A 15,416-nucleotide genomic window follows, 5' to 3' on the forward strand; every position below is an offset into this window, starting at 1 on the left:
AACCCTCCAGAGAAATCGGTGGTTATACAGTTCGATCGGTAGATTTGGGATGCGAATCCAGGCGGCGATCTTTCTAACTTCAGTGGCTACGGTTAGGAAGAAAGGCCTCCATCTTTGTACGATAAGGTAATGGCCAGCAATCATCCAGGGACCTTCCATAAGTGCATGCGCGTAGTCCTCCTCATCTGCAAAATGAACCAAAAAATAGTCACGATTCATGTCAATAACGTGAATCTTACCTTTTTTTTTTCCCAGTCTCTGCGGAGACGTTGTTCCATGAACGCAAACGTGACACGTTTCCCCAGCACTTTGACCATGAGGGCATTCTTCCAAGGTTTGCACCACTCTTCAAATTTCTCCTTAGATACCGGAATTTTGGGACACGGGTTGAAAGGTTTCTCATCATCTTCTCCGTCATCGTCGTTTTTATACCACTTATCCTCAGGGTTAGGATCATCATCATCCATGTCTAGCGAGGCGCTATGGTCTTCTTCAAGTCCAGGGCTAGTCAACAACGTATCCTTATAGGATCCCTTTTCTGGTTCCGCCCTAGATTCCTCATGTTGGACAATTTCCATGTTCTCCAATGGTTGATTAAGATCCACTTCCTCCCAAATTTTGACCTTTTTAGTGCTTCTCTGTACTAGATCGTCCTCCTGCATGAAAACCCTAGCAGAGCTTTTTTCTATCATTTCTTCATTTACCTGTTGCTGACCGAATCACTTTAACTCTATTTAATATCAATAAAACGAGGTGAGTTGTATAGTGAATAATTTAGTTGTTGTTATTAATCATAAATGACTATATATCTAAAAAGATAAATAAAAAACATAAAAAGTCTAATTTAATTATAAAAAAATACTTACTTTTCACATTTATAAATCATAATTAAAAAATACATCAAATTTAATTCTAATAAACTTTACTTGGTTTTGATTAAATTTGATTGATAATAGAAATTTGATCTAATATCTAATCTAGTTCAATTGATGTGATTTATAAAATTTAAGATTCCATTTAATTCAAACTTTTGGGATTTTGTTGGCTTGCAAATTAAATTGACTTTGTTTAGTTCAGCAATTTCGATTAGCTTGAATTTGGAATTTGAATCATAAAAAATAAATAAATAAATAGCAAGCAAAATCGTATAATAAAAATCTCCCAAACAATTAAAAAAAAAAGGTATTTAAGCCTATATTTATTTATTCTTTTTTTTTTTCTCTTTCTTTGTTGGGCTACTTGCTTGCTTCAAAACCTTCAACTTGTCAGTTCTTAGCGGAAACGAGTCGAAAATCGTTTCGCCTGAAGAACACATCACGCTCACTAGGTTACCATCTCCTGCATCCTTGAATTCTTATATCTCCGTTTTGCATTTCTTGCTGCGATTCATTCTCCATACGATATTTCGATTGGAGTAAAGACGTTTTTGTTTATCAATCGCTGAGCCAGTGCCCTAGCCCTACCAATTATAGCGGTTTGCTTTCTTCTTCTCTTTCAATTTCAGTTCATTTATTTATTTATTTTCTTCAGTTATTTTTTTTGCGTGCTACGTAATATGTTCGTGCTGTTCTTAATTCCTTATTTACTTGGATGCATGTGCCACCCGGTTAATAGCGCGTACAAACGTTCCCAATTTGCCTGTTAGGGTTTGGGATTACTTTCTGGGTTTTTTTGTGTGTGTCTAAAATATTTGCTTTTGCTTGCAGCGTGAATTCTGAGCAGAAGGGACTCAAGGGTGCCGATGGAAGATGGAAAACATAAATCAAGGAGAGAAGATTCTGAAGTGAAGGAAGATGATTCCAAGAGGAGCCACCGTGACAGGGGCGGGGAAAAGGACAAGGATAGAAGCAATGGGAAGCATAGGGATAGGGAGAAGAGGGACCGCGACCGGGATAGCAGAAGGCATGATAGAGATCATAGTAGTGATGAGTCTGATGATAGGTATGAGAGGGAGAGGGAGAGGGAGAAGGAGAAGCGCAGAGATAAAGACAAGGAAGAAAGAAGAGCTCGCGAGAAGAAAAGAGAAAGGGAAAGGGAAAAGGAAAGGGAAAAGGAAAGGGAGAGGGAAGAAAAGGAGAGGGAAAGGAGAGAAAGGGCGAAGGAGAAAGAAAGAGAGAGGGAAAGAGAAAGAGAAAGAGAAAGAGAAAGGAGGGAAGATAGAGAGAGGGGGCGGGAGAGGGAACGTGAGCGTGAAAAGGATAAGGATAGAAGGGAGCGTGAGAGAGAGAAGGAAATTGAAAGAGAAAGGGGGAGAAGAGTGCGCGACCGGGAGAAGCGTAGGGAAGTTGATAGTGATTATAGTGATGATGATTCTAGGGAGAGGGAGAGAGACAGGAAGCGGCACAAGAAAGAGGATGATGATTATAAGGGGAGAGACAAGGAAAGGAGTTCTGGCAAGTCACATAAGCATACTGAGGATATTGAAGGTAGCCCAAGAAGAAAGAGTGTGGAAGATGACTCGGATGCCAAGGTGAAGGAGAGAAAACCTACTCATGAAGAGGAGATAGAGGAAGAACACAAGAGATTGGATGAAGAAATGGAAAAGAGGAGGAGAAGAGTTCAGGAGTGGCAAGAGCTGAGGAGGAAGAAGGAAGAAGCTGAGAGAGAAAAGCAGGGTGAAGCAAGTGCTAGTGAACCAAAGTTGGGAAAGGCCTGGACCCTTGAAGGGGAATCTGATGATGAAGAAGCAACTGGTACAGGGAAGCCAGATACTGCGATGGATGTAGATGAAGATGAAAAACCTGTTGATAAAGAACCTGGGGATCCTATGGTGGCAGATGGTGATAATGGGGCAGTTACGTCTGATTTACAAGATGGAACTGCTGGTGCTCCTGAGGATGAGGAAATTGATCCATTGGATGCCTTCATGAATTCTATGGTTCTACCTGAAGTTGAAAAGCTGAACAACACTGTTTGCTCTTCAATACCTGATAAAACTAATGACAAGAAACTCAAGGATAGAGGGGATGAGCAGGGTCGTAGTGGACAGGCAAGGAAAGTTTCCAATAATAAATCGATTGGAAGAATAATTCCTGGTGAAGACTCTGACTCTGATTATTCAGATCTTCAAGTTGACGATGACGGCATTGAAGAAAATGATGAGGAGTTTATGAAAAGAGTGAAGAAGTCAAAAGCTGATAAGCTGTCTATAGTTGACCATTCAAAGATTGATTATCAACCTTTCAAGAAAAATTTCTACATTGAAGTGAAGGATGTCTCAAGGATGACTCCTGAAGAAGTTGCTGCATACCGGAAGGAGCTGGAGTTGAAGATACATGGAAAGGATGTTCCAAAGCCAGTAAAATCATGGCATCAGACTGGACTTACTAGCAAAATTTTAGAGACAATAAGAAAGCTTAACTACGAAAAGCCGATGCCTATTCAAGCCCAGGCACTGCCTGTAATAATGAGTGGTCGAGACTGCATTGGTATTGCTAAAACTGGATCAGGCAAAACACTTGCTTTTGTTTTGCCTATGTTGAGGCACATCAAGGATCAGCCACCAGTTGTTACTGGAGATGGACCAATTGGGCTTATCATGGCTCCTACAAGGGAGCTTGTTCAACAGATTTACAGTGATATAAAGAAGTTTGGGAAGGTACTGGGTCTAAGATGTGTACCTGTGTATGGAGGTTCTGGTGTTGCTCAACAAATTAGTGAGTTGAAGCGTGGAGCTGAGATAGTGGTTTGTACTCCAGGTAGGATGATTGACATACTATGTACCAGTGGTGGCAAAATAACTAACCTGCGCAGGGTTACTTATTTGGTCATGGATGAGGCTGATAGAATGTTTGACATGGGGTTTGAACCCCAAATCACAAGAATTGTTCAGAATATCCAACCAGATCGTCAAACTGTTCTATTTTCTGCCACTTTCCCCCGCCAGGTTGAAATTCTTGCCCGCAAGGTTCTAAATAAACCTGTTGAAATACAAGTTGGTGGCAGAAGTGTTGTGAACAAGGACATAACACAGCTGGTGGAGTTGAGACCCGAAAAAGAAAGATTTCATAGGCTATTAGAGATATTGGGTGAATGGTATGAGAAAGGAAAGATTTTGATATTTGTCCAGTCACAGGAAAAATGTGATGCTTTGTTCAAGGATTTGCTAAAATCTGGTTATCCTTGCTTATCTCTTCATGGAGCTAAGGACCAGACAGATCGTGAATCCACAATTGCTGATTTCAAAAGCAATGTCTGCAACATGTTGATTGCAACTAGTATTGCTGCCAGGGGACTAGATGTCAAGGAGCTTGAATTGGTTATCAATTTTGATGTTCCTAATCACTATGAAGATTATGTTCATCGTGTTGGCCGCACTGGCAGAGCAGGCCGAAAGGGTTGCGCTATTACTTTTATTTCGGAGGAAGAAGCAAGATATGCACCTGATTTGGCAAAAGCATTGGAGCTATCTGAGCAAGTTGTTCCTGATGACCTGAAGGCACTTGCTGATGGCTTTATGGCAAAAGTGAAACAAGGGCTTGAGCAGGCTCATGGAACTGGTTATGGAGGCAGTGGCTTTAAATTTAATGAAGAAGAAGATGAGGAGAGGAGAGCAGCGAAGAAAGCTCAAGCCAAGGGATATGGGTTTGAAGAGGATAAATCAGATTCGGAAGATGAAGATGAAAATATTAGGAAGTCGGGAGGTGACATCTCACAGCTTGCTCATATTCTTGCTGCCTCAAAAGGCACTGTCCCTGCTATACCTAGCCCCATCTCTCCTGCTCAGCTGATTTCTAATGGTGGACTAACTGTTCCGTTGCCAGCTGTTCTTGGTAATCTCCAAACTACTACAGTTTTGCCTACAGGGCTTCCCCTTACTACAAATGATGGGGCAGCTCGGGCAGCATTAGCTGCTATTAACCTGCAGCACAACTTAGCTAAGATACAGTCTGAAGCATTGCCTGAGCATTATGAAGCTGAACTAGAGATAAATGATTTCCCCCAAAGTGCTCGGTGGAAAGTCACACACAAGGAAACTTTGGGTCCAATTTCTGAGTGGACAGGAGCCGCTATTACCACCAGGGGACAATATTTCCCACCTGGTAAAATCGCGGGACCTGGGGAACGCAAGCTCTACTTGTTCATTGAGGGTCCTAGTGAGCAGTCTGTTAAGAGAGCTAAAGCAGAGTTGAAGCGTGTTTTGGAAGACATCACAAATCAAGCTTTACAACTTCCTGGTGGATCTCAACCTGGCAAATACTCTGTTGTTTAAAGGGTACGATCTGGCCTATTTGAGCATATTATTACTTGCATATTTGTTTGATAATACCCCACAGATATATCCTTTGGTTCACTCAGCTTGTAGTGAAATCATTCTATTAGTTACTGTTTCATCATGTCTCATGCACTCTATATGCATCAAGTTACATACTTAGTAATGGTAATGATGTGAGTCCAGATTAGTAATGATTATTGTTCTTAATTTCTCATTCTTTTTTACATACAAATATACAATTGTACGCCAATTATCCTCAGCTTGATGGTCTGATTTGATTTAATGGTTTTTCTCTGTTTTCATAATATTTTATAGATTTTGCTTTAGTTCAGAGTTATTATATGATTCTTTTCTTGAGTTTAAGTTTATAGACTCGATTTGGTGTATAAGCAGACCTATTCAGCAGCAAACAGGTGATATTTGTTTAGCAAATAGCAATAGATTATCCTTTCCTAATTTTTCTCAAGATATGAACTCATAGGTGTACTTCTGTTGCTACTTGGTGTCAAGGCTAAATGCTTCAGTTAGTAATCCTCCCCTTTCTCACAGACATTGGACCATGTTGTCAGTGTACCTTATCCTGCTCAATTCCTCTTCCTTCTTGTGAATGTATGTGTAAACTAAAATTATTATGTAAATTTCAGCTGTCCTTTGTCCCTAGTGTTTATTTGTGTTTTCAAGCATTGAACTCTATCCTCTAATATATTTTTCCACTCTAGATATTGTTATGATCTCCAGATGTTTGTTATTAATTTATTTGCACAAGGTTTCTGCCCTGTTAAGTTTTATTAACTTCAGTCTCTTGTTTTTCATTTGTTACTGGGCAGATGGGCCTTCTGAGGCTTGCTTACATCCTCAATTTTGTCATTGCCCATACTTGATTTGTGGCTTTCAATGGTGGCAATCATGGCACGGCAGCAGCGGTTTCTTTTTTTTTTCCATCCAGGTCCTGTTTAATTTGAAGCAAGGATCTCAAGACTCTTGTTTTGATGCGTGTTGTCACTTTGTGCATGAGTTGTAGGGTCCATGATACTATTAAACTCTATATGTTCATCTAATTATAATGTTATCTTTCAGGTTCTGGTTACAAGATACTTTATCAAAAAGAGAAAAGATGTGATGGGGGAAGATTGATGCATTAGCCATAGTCATAGTTTGAATTTCATCAAATGTAGAAAACAGGATACCTTACAAGTTTTCCATTTAACAGGCATCTAAACTATCATATTTATAGGCTCAATAGCTTTAATATTGACAGCTTTTGCTTGTACCTTGTATGGGAACTAATGAGTTCAGTTTTTTCTTTCTAGGATTGGTTGTTAGTGTTCCTTCTTCACTTAAATGTAGCATCTGCTACTTGATATTCTTATCTTATGTTGACCTGTTGTGATTTATGCAGGGAATGTGTGCTTGTTATAGTTGTTCCGAGTTGTAGATTGCAACTGGAATGCTTGATGAGAAATATATAACACACATGGTTTGAAATATTGGTTTAGAATTTAGTTTATTAAGAATTTAACTGTAACTGGGGTCTATGTGCAAGGGCAAGCAGGTGGTCGTGGTCATACATGTATGTATGGGAAGCTCTGGCATGCTTTGTTTCTGGAAAGGTTAAACCTCTGTCCTACCATAATATATAGGTAAAACTGCTGATTCTCCAATAAACAGTGCCAAACATTGGGGCACTCATAACTCATTCCTCTAGTATTGAACTCTTTGACCATGACTCCTTAAGAGAAAGTTGCTCATTATTGTTATCTAATTTAATTTACTTTTACCTTTTTGCACTGATGCATTTTCTGATAGCTTAAAAATGGTGAAGCTTTCATTATATTGAATGGTAGGCCTTTGCAGCTGAAGAACCCGATGGTGTGAATATGGGATGCCTGATGAAGAATAAGTGCCTTGTGCCCAGCTATTGGCCTGTTTTTTTCTTCTACATAAAACATTATTTGAATAAGCTATGCCATCAAATGTTTGATGGTGATACCATCTCAAATTTTAACTCTACGATACAAGATTTTTCTTTTGGTAACTACCCCGTCAAATGAGAAAATTTTATTTAACAGAATGATTCTATTAGATTTTGTACCACTGGATATTCTACGTTTTAGGGTTTTAATAAAGGTGTGAATGCAGCAAGATATCTAAATCTAAAATGACATAAATTAAGCTTGTACATTAAAAATTAATCACTAATTAATTATTTATATAAAATATATATTAAAATATAAAAAAAATAAGTGAAATAGAACACAAAAAGGACAGTTTGGTGCATAAGCATCGTTAACTTAGAATCGGGATATAGCAACACTGCAACAGACATATGCCTTTTTTTAGCAATTAGTAATCTGATATCAATACACAAACGCATCTAATTCTTGTGTAGCCATGTAGGAACCTTTACAAGATAGAATATAGTCTAATTGTTGAGTGTCATGTTTACCGAAAAATTTGTTATCAATTTTTATATAACTATAGGTTAATTTAATTAAAATATTGAGATAAACATTCAATTTTGTCTATAATATACTATTATTGCCTATTGTTTAATTAAGTCAATGTAACTTTCCATTTTGGGTGTTTGATAAACCAAGTTCTGTGACACTCCTCACTCAAATGCATTATGAAAAGTAGCCCAAAAAAAAGGCTTTACGAAGAAAGAAGATAGGGATTTTTATTTATATAAATTAAATAATTATATTATTTACCAATTTCCATCGTTTTCAACGTTTTTACCGAAATCCATTTTCAAGCATATTTAGTTTACAGTGTAAACAAATTAATTTTGCACGTATTTCGTTTACACACGAAATATAGTAGATATCATGAGACGTGTATATTTCGTTTATAGGGTAAACGAAATACGTGTAAAATACACTGTAAACGAAGTATGAATACCTGTAATTATAAAAAATTTAATTTTTATAGGTATAAAAATATAATTTTTAAAATGATAAAATAGTATTAAAAATATAATTTTGACCGATTTAAAAAATAAAATTCGAACATATGTTTGTTAATTTATATCTTATCTATATTTTAAAATTTAAACGAATAACTTTCTCACGTTGTTATTCTAAACGTTTCCATTAACATGGGAGATAGACTATTTTAATGAGCGGTTTCAACTCAAGTCATGTAGTTTAAAACTGTCCATTAAAATAATTTAAATCTGTCAATTTAAATTGTAGCGATAAAATCATAATTTAAAACGGCCATCACATTATTTTCTAAAAACCATCTCATTTAAATTAGTATCCAAAAAAAAATAAAAACATAAAAAATTTAAAAATTTTGATAAACAAAATTTAAACAATATATAATTTAAATTAAAAAATTTTAATATAATTTGAAGGATATAATTTGAACATTTTAAATAATAGAGAGTACATAAAAAATCTTATAAAATTTGTTTTATTAAATTGACAGGTTTAAATTACGTGATTTCAATTAAAACCGCTCATCAATTGAAACGTTCCTATTTATAGAATAACAACGTGAGAAAATTATTAGTTTAAATTTTAAAACATAGATAAGATATAAATTAATTAAAATAGATGTAAAAGTAACAAACATATATAGAATTTTATTTTATAATCAGTCAAAATTATATTTTTAATGCCGTTTTATTATTTTAAAAATAATATTTTTATACCTATAAAAATTAAATGTTTTCTATAACTACAGGTATTCGTATTAGTGTGTTTTACACATATTTCATTTACTGTAATATATATGTCTCATAATATTTACTATATTTCGTTTACACTATAAATAAAATATGCTTAAAAAATAAATTTTGATAAAAACGTTGAAAATGATAGATATCGATAAATAATATAATTATTTATTTTATAAAAATAAAAAATCCAAGAGGATAGACCGATGTATGCGATTATTATGGATTAAGAAATTTATGCGGAATTGATCTTTAGTAGGTTCTATGTCTTAACTTTTAAGTCCGAACATCATATGTATGAGGAATTGATCTTTCTTAATATATTTATGGCATCTACTCAAATGAAAATATTAAAAATATTTTTTATTAAAGAGTTTTGTGTTAAAATTATATTTTATTTGTTTGATTATATTTAAAAAAAATATTTTTATAGTATATTAAATTAAATTCTACAATTTATTATTTAATAATAAAAAAATATATCTTTTACATAAAAATAATTATAAAATTTTTATGATAATATCCATCTTTATTTATTGGTATATTTAAAATATATTTTTACTTTATTGAGTATTTAGTATTTATTATATCCAGGGCCACGTTTAAAATCCTTGTTTATGTTTTATATATACCCTTTAATCACTCGGGGCAAAAAATTGCACTTTTTAATTTCGATATGGAAGGAAGAATGGTGTAGGATGAAATTATGGAGTGTATGGATGCTTTACGCAATTGTGATGTCAAGAGCAAATCAGACCGTCTGATTTGTGTTTAAAAAATTAAAAAAAAATTGCATTACACAAATCGGACCGTCCGATTTGTATTTTAAACAATTAAAAAAAATTAATATTGAAATCGGACCATCCGATTTTTGTTTTCAAAATAAAAAAAATTTTAAAAGTACAAATCGGACCATCCGATTTTTCCTCCCCCACAAATCGGACCATCCGATTTGTGTTCAAAATTTTTTTAACAAAGAAATCGCACAGTCCGATTTCTTCACTTTTTAATTCAAAAAAAATTATCCCACATTCATGTCTAACACCACCCACCGCCACACCTATGCACAACACACACAGAATCTACATATCCAAAAAAATTAGCCAAAAAATTGCCATTATCTAACGTTGGTGGAATTTGTTCACTAATAATTAATAAATTATACTTATGAGTATAATAATAACAAATGTGATATCGGAAATTGACTTCTTGGGTTCAAATTTCAAGACTAGAAATCTAGATAATTTATTTGATTGAATAAAAATTGAGTTTAATTTTAAAATTTATCCGTCTATAAAAATTAAATTCTTAAAAAATTGAAAAATTAATTTGATTAATGAATAATATTTAAGAGATCATTTTGATAATTTATTTATTTTCTTTAATGTATATGAATAATGATAAAGATATTTCAAGAGAAAAAATGTTAAACACAAAATATATATATATATATATATATATATATATATATATATATATATATATAAAATAGAAATAGAAATAGTAGATATTATTGTGAGTAAATGGTGATTTATTTATTTATTCACAATTAATAATGGTTAGTTACCAAGTAATATCAATGAATTCAACTATCATGCCATATTGCCATGAATGTATCACACTGAGAGGTTGCTGATTTTTCAATTTTATTTTTAACTTTTAATATTACTAATAGGTAAAGTATCTCATGGTATTAAATTACTTCTATGTTCTATACTTCTATCCATAACTTTGAAAAAGAAACAAAATAAAAATATTTAATAAACAATAAAAATTAATTTAAAATTAATTTATTTTATTTTATTAATTATTTTTAAAATAAATATATAATATTAAATATTATATATATAAAATTATAAATATTAAATTAAATAAATTAGCCAATAAATTATAGCCCAAATGATATAACCTCTTCATATTCAACTAAGAGATTACCGGTTCGAGTCTTCCTATCTTTGATAAAAAAATTAAATAAATTAATTTTAGATTATTACCAATAAATTATAATTCAAATGACATCTTTTCTTTATACTCTATCTAAAAAGGTGCGAATTCGAGCTTCCTCGTAAAAGGGAAAAATTAATTCTAGATTATTATCTCGGTATACTGAAAATAAACTCCCCACTCACCGTCACCAACCATGACTAAATGTTTTAACCTTTTAATCAAAAAAAAAAAAAAATTTCAAATTTCAAATTCAAGCTCCCAACGGTCACATTCCTTAACGTTTCTATACCCTTAACGGCTAAACCGCCGACTACCCTGTACAAATACGACACACCCTTTCCTTACGACAATCTGCTATACTATCACCATTCACTCGTTGATTTTCGCGTTCTTTTCAAACTCTCTCTCTCTGAACCCAAAACACCTTGTTTTGTTTTCTCTTCCACTCGATCATGGACTTCCACAGCCTCTCAAGGAAGGAGCTTCAAGCACTTTGCAAGAAGAACAAGATTCCCGCTAACATCACCAATGTTGCCATGGCTAACGCTCTTTCGGCTCTTCCCCATGTAACGATTCTGCCCTTTTTCTTCGTATTCTTTCATTACTCCTTAGATCATCTCAATTGTTTGTCATTGCAAAATTCTATTGCTGTTCTGTTCTGTTCAATTTTGATTTTTTTATTATGCCGAAATACCCTTTTTGACTATGTAAAGAGGGCACAATCAACCAAAATTTCATTTATCGTTTTTTGTTAAATGAATTTCTTTTTCCCAAATTGGTTCAGGTTGAAGGATTGGATGAATTTTTTAATCCAATTGAAGCTGAAAAAGCAGCTGAAACCCCCGTTCCTCATCGTGGTGCGGCGTCTAGAACCGCAACCCGAAACAAACCTGTTAGAGAAGAACCACAAAGCTCAAAGGTGGTGTCTTCGCAGAGGCCTCAGCGTGGGACTAGAAGAGCAGGAAATGGTGACGGACTGATAGCATCTGAGCAAGAGAATAAAGATGCCAATGTTTTGGTTACTCCTGCTGCAAAGAAAAGGGCTCCTGCAGTTTCTTTGCGCAGAAAGAAGGAAGTTGAGGCTGTTGAACATGATGAAGAGAAGAATAGGGGCAATGAAAAGATCATTGATTTGACCAAGACTCCTACTGCTGTTCCAAGCAGTAGGACAAGGGCCACTGGCCGGAAAACCAACGGAACTTCGGTTCAGCAAGGATATAGTACTCGAAGGTCAGTGAGGTTGCTTGAGAAGAACCTGTCCAACATGAGCTTGATGGATGCTGAAGACAATGGACTTGAAAAGGTTGATGATGTATCTGAGGAAATCATTAGTGTGTCTCAGCAAATTGAAGACTCTGCAGACACTGAAGAGGGTAATGTTTGGTTGTTAAATTGTGTAAATTGATTAATTCGATGTTATCTCAACTTCTGTAGCATGATTTTGATATATGTTGTATTTGGTACAGTGTCTGATGCAGGGGCTAGTGGGAAGACTGTGACTGATGTGGTTTCAGGAGAAACCAATGAACAAGAGGTCTGCTCTATGGAAATGAAAACTGAATCTGAATTGGTCAATGATTTGGGTTCAGAAGTGCAAGCAGTTTCTGTGGAAGAAATTGATGTTGAGCCTTTGTTGGAGGCTGAATCAGAACACAAGGGGTCAAGTTTGAAAGCTGATTCCGTGCCACGTGAAACAAATGTGAAATTGGAAGGAAGTTGTGAAGCACTGGAAGATTCGAATACAGTGGACCAAGCAATAGAGGAGAATGATGTGCATGGAGGCGATGAAGGTTTGTTCTTTTCTTTTTATAACAAGATTTTCCTATTGTTGCAGATCTACATGATAGAATCTTTCTGTTAAGTTATCTGAGCATGGTGGTCTTCACTTTGCAGGATCTGAGTTATCTGAAATAGAGGACGGTGACAAATCTGAAGATGAAAAGGGCCCAGCAAGTTCTGATGCAGTTATTGAACTGAATTCATCCAATGTTTGTTCTTCTGATGAGCCCCAAGAAGAAGATTGTGAAGTCAAATTGCACTATTCTGATGAATTATCATCAGAAGTTGGTGAGAATCTAGAAGAAGAATCTGAAATCGAATTGGAGAACTGTGAAGAATCCATGGAAGAGGGATCGGAAAAGGTCAATGCATCTGACCTCTTCGATGTGCCTTCTGCTCAAGCCTCAGAAAATCTAACTGTTGTTGATAATTCTGAGCTCTTGGAAAAATCCTCCACCATGGAGGAAGAGAAATTAATTGATGGTGCTTCTGATGTTATCGGTGCATCATCTTATGAAGAATCCAAGACAGAGGTTGAGGAAATGGATAGTAAAGCTTCAGAAGAGGATTATGCAAATCCAAATTCTGAGAACTCTTCTGATGTTACTGAGAAAAGCAACAGTCTTGAAGATATCACTCTTCAAAATCACCAAGGAAAATTAGAAGAAACATCTGAGGATTTAGAAGAAAAGGATGCAAGTGCTGCTCAGATCTGCATTGAATCCTCCGCAGATGTTAACCATGTTACTCTTGAATCATCATTGGTCCATGTAGCTGTACGAGAAGCAGAAGAACAAAAGGATGAATCTGATCAATTGAAAGGTAATGACCAACATGAAGATTCTAATGATGATGCAGCTGCAGAAGAAATTGCAACACATGATGATTCATTGTCTCTGCCGATTCTCAATCCCGAAAAGCTAGTTGAAGATGATCTCTCATCAGAAGTTGTCATTTCAGATAAAGAACAACATCATGCAGTCGCAGAAGAAGTTGCAACTGATGATGCTTCACTCTCTGTGCTGAGTTTCAATTGTGACACAGCTGTTGAAGGTGATGTTTTATCAGTTGTCATTGCAGATAAAGAACAACATGAAGAATCTAATGTTCATGCAGTCGCAGAAGAAGTTGCCACTGATGATGCTTCACTCTCTGTGCTGAGTTTCAATTGTGACACAGCTGTTGAAGGTGATGTTTCATCAGTTGTCATTGCAGATAAAGAACAACATGAAGAATCTAATGTTCATGCAGTCGCAGAAGAAGTTGCCACTGATGATGCTTCACTCTCTCTGCTGAGTTTCAATTGTGACACAGCTGTTGAAGGTGATGTTTCATCAGTTGCCATTGCAGATAAAGAACAACATGAAGAATCTAATGTTCATGCAGCCGCAGAAGAAGTTGCCACTGATGATGCTTCACTCTCTCTGCTGAGTTTCAATTGTGACACAGCTGTTGAAGGTGATGTTTCATCAGTTGCCATTGCAGATAAAGAACAACATGAAGAATCTAATGTTCATGCAGTCGCAGAGGAAGTTGCCACTGATGATGCTTCACTCTCTGTGCTGAGTTTCAAGTGTGACACAGCTGTTGAAGGTGATGTTTCATCAGTTGTCATTGCAGATAAAGAACAACATGAAGAATCTAATTTTCATGCAGTTGCAGAAGAAGTTGCAACTGATGATGCTTCATTGTCTGTGCTGAGTTTCAATTCGGACAAAGCTGTAGAAGGTGATGCTTCATCAGAAGTTTTCATTGAAGATAAAGAACAAAATGAAGAACCTAATGATGATTCAGCTGCAAAAGAAACAGCTATGGATGCTTCAATGCATATGCCGAGTTTCAACTCCAACACGCTGGTGAAAGCTTGTAATACTCCAATACAATCTGTTGTTGTTGAACAATCACAGGAAGAAACAAAGGGTGTTTCAAATGAGATTCAAACAGTGGACAGTGCTGTTGGTAAGAAGGAGAACCGAACCGATGATTTGCATCAAAAGAGTGTGAGAGAACTAAGGAAGATGTTAAAGAAGATGGGGCTGAATAATAATAATGCTGCTGGGAAGGTGAGGCTGAATTTCTTATTCTATATCAGTTGTTAATTGCATTTTATTTTAAATCTATTTGAGTTATCAATTTTGCATTTAAGTAACATTCTTATTAAGTGTTGACTGTTCAACATGTGCAGGAAGTGGAGAGGAAAAGAACTGCACTGCAGGTGCTGCCAGAGAACCAGAATACTCCAAAGGCTAAGTGATTGGCTTGAACAAATTGTTTACCACAAGAGTTTATATGCACGTTTATGTAGTTTAGGAAGCAGTTTGAATGTCCAAATAATGTTTGCTTAGATAGTTGGATACAACATACGAGGGGAGGGTCCAAACTCTTGGTTTTGACCCTCATATGCACTATATTTTGCTTTTCTCAGTCAAGTTGCAGATTTTTATTGCAATTTCTGTTAGATATTATGTTTTTCTTATTATCATTTTAATGGAATATTTCTGTCTAGTATCTATGACACCTATTTACCATTCGCCTACTGTAATCTATTTAATGTAATCTATTTTACTATGAAGTTCATCTTTCTCTCTTCTTTTAATATGAAAAACATCATTTATGTAAATTCAATATGGACAACGATCGATATAGCAATCATCTCTTACAATTTTTTTTTTCTTTTTAAATTTTACACATTTGAATTTGAATGTAAATACAGGAAAGAAAATTTTTTTTTTTTTTGTTTAACACTCGATCATATGGCATTTGTCTTTTTCTCGTGGTCTCGGATTTGATTCT

General features: G+C 35.1%; 2 protein-coding genes across 8 annotated transcripts; both read left to right on the forward strand.

The window, feature by feature from the left end:
• The first annotated feature begins 1,234 nt into the window (after positions 1-1,234).
• LOC130969085 (DEAD-box ATP-dependent RNA helicase 42) lies at positions 1,235-7,286 on the forward strand. 7 transcript variants are annotated; one of them, XR_009081778.1, is made up of 4 exons: positions 1,235-1,474; positions 1,707-5,215; positions 6,043-6,855; positions 7,022-7,286. XR_009081778.1 is itself a non-coding variant. In XM_057894665.1 (3 exons), exon 2 carries the CDS (start codon positions 1,742-1,744, stop codon positions 5,210-5,212), a length of 3,471 nt encoding a protein of 1,156 aa, XP_057750648.1. In that variant the 5' UTR covers positions 1,235-1,474; positions 1,707-1,741; the 3' UTR covers positions 5,213-5,215; positions 6,043-7,286. The 7 variants fall into 7 exon arrangements, 2 of the variants coding, with proteins under 2 accessions (XP_057750648.1, XP_057750649.1); XR_009081777.1 differs by having other exon boundaries at positions 7,060-7,286; XR_009081780.1 differs by having other exon boundaries at positions 7,070-7,286.
• Positions 7,287-11,210: 3,924 nt separating this feature from the next.
• On the forward strand, positions 11,211-15,142 carry LOC130965556 (helicase SWR1-like). The gene is made up of 5 exons (XM_057890323.1): positions 11,211-11,410; positions 11,629-12,217; positions 12,311-12,634; positions 12,738-14,686; positions 14,809-15,142. Exons 1-5 carry the CDS (start codon positions 11,297-11,299, stop codon positions 14,875-14,877), a joined length of 3,045 nt encoding a protein of 1,014 aa, XP_057746306.1. The 5' UTR covers positions 11,211-11,296; the 3' UTR covers positions 14,878-15,142.
• Positions 15,143-15,416: the final 274 nt, after the last annotated feature.

Source organism: Arachis stenosperma, chromosome 3, assembly GCF_014773155.1.
Source record: "Arachis stenosperma cultivar V10309 chromosome 3, arast.V10309.gnm1.PFL2, whole genome shotgun sequence".
Lineage (NCBI taxonomy): Eukaryota > Viridiplantae > Streptophyta > Magnoliopsida > Fabales > Fabaceae > Arachis > Arachis stenosperma.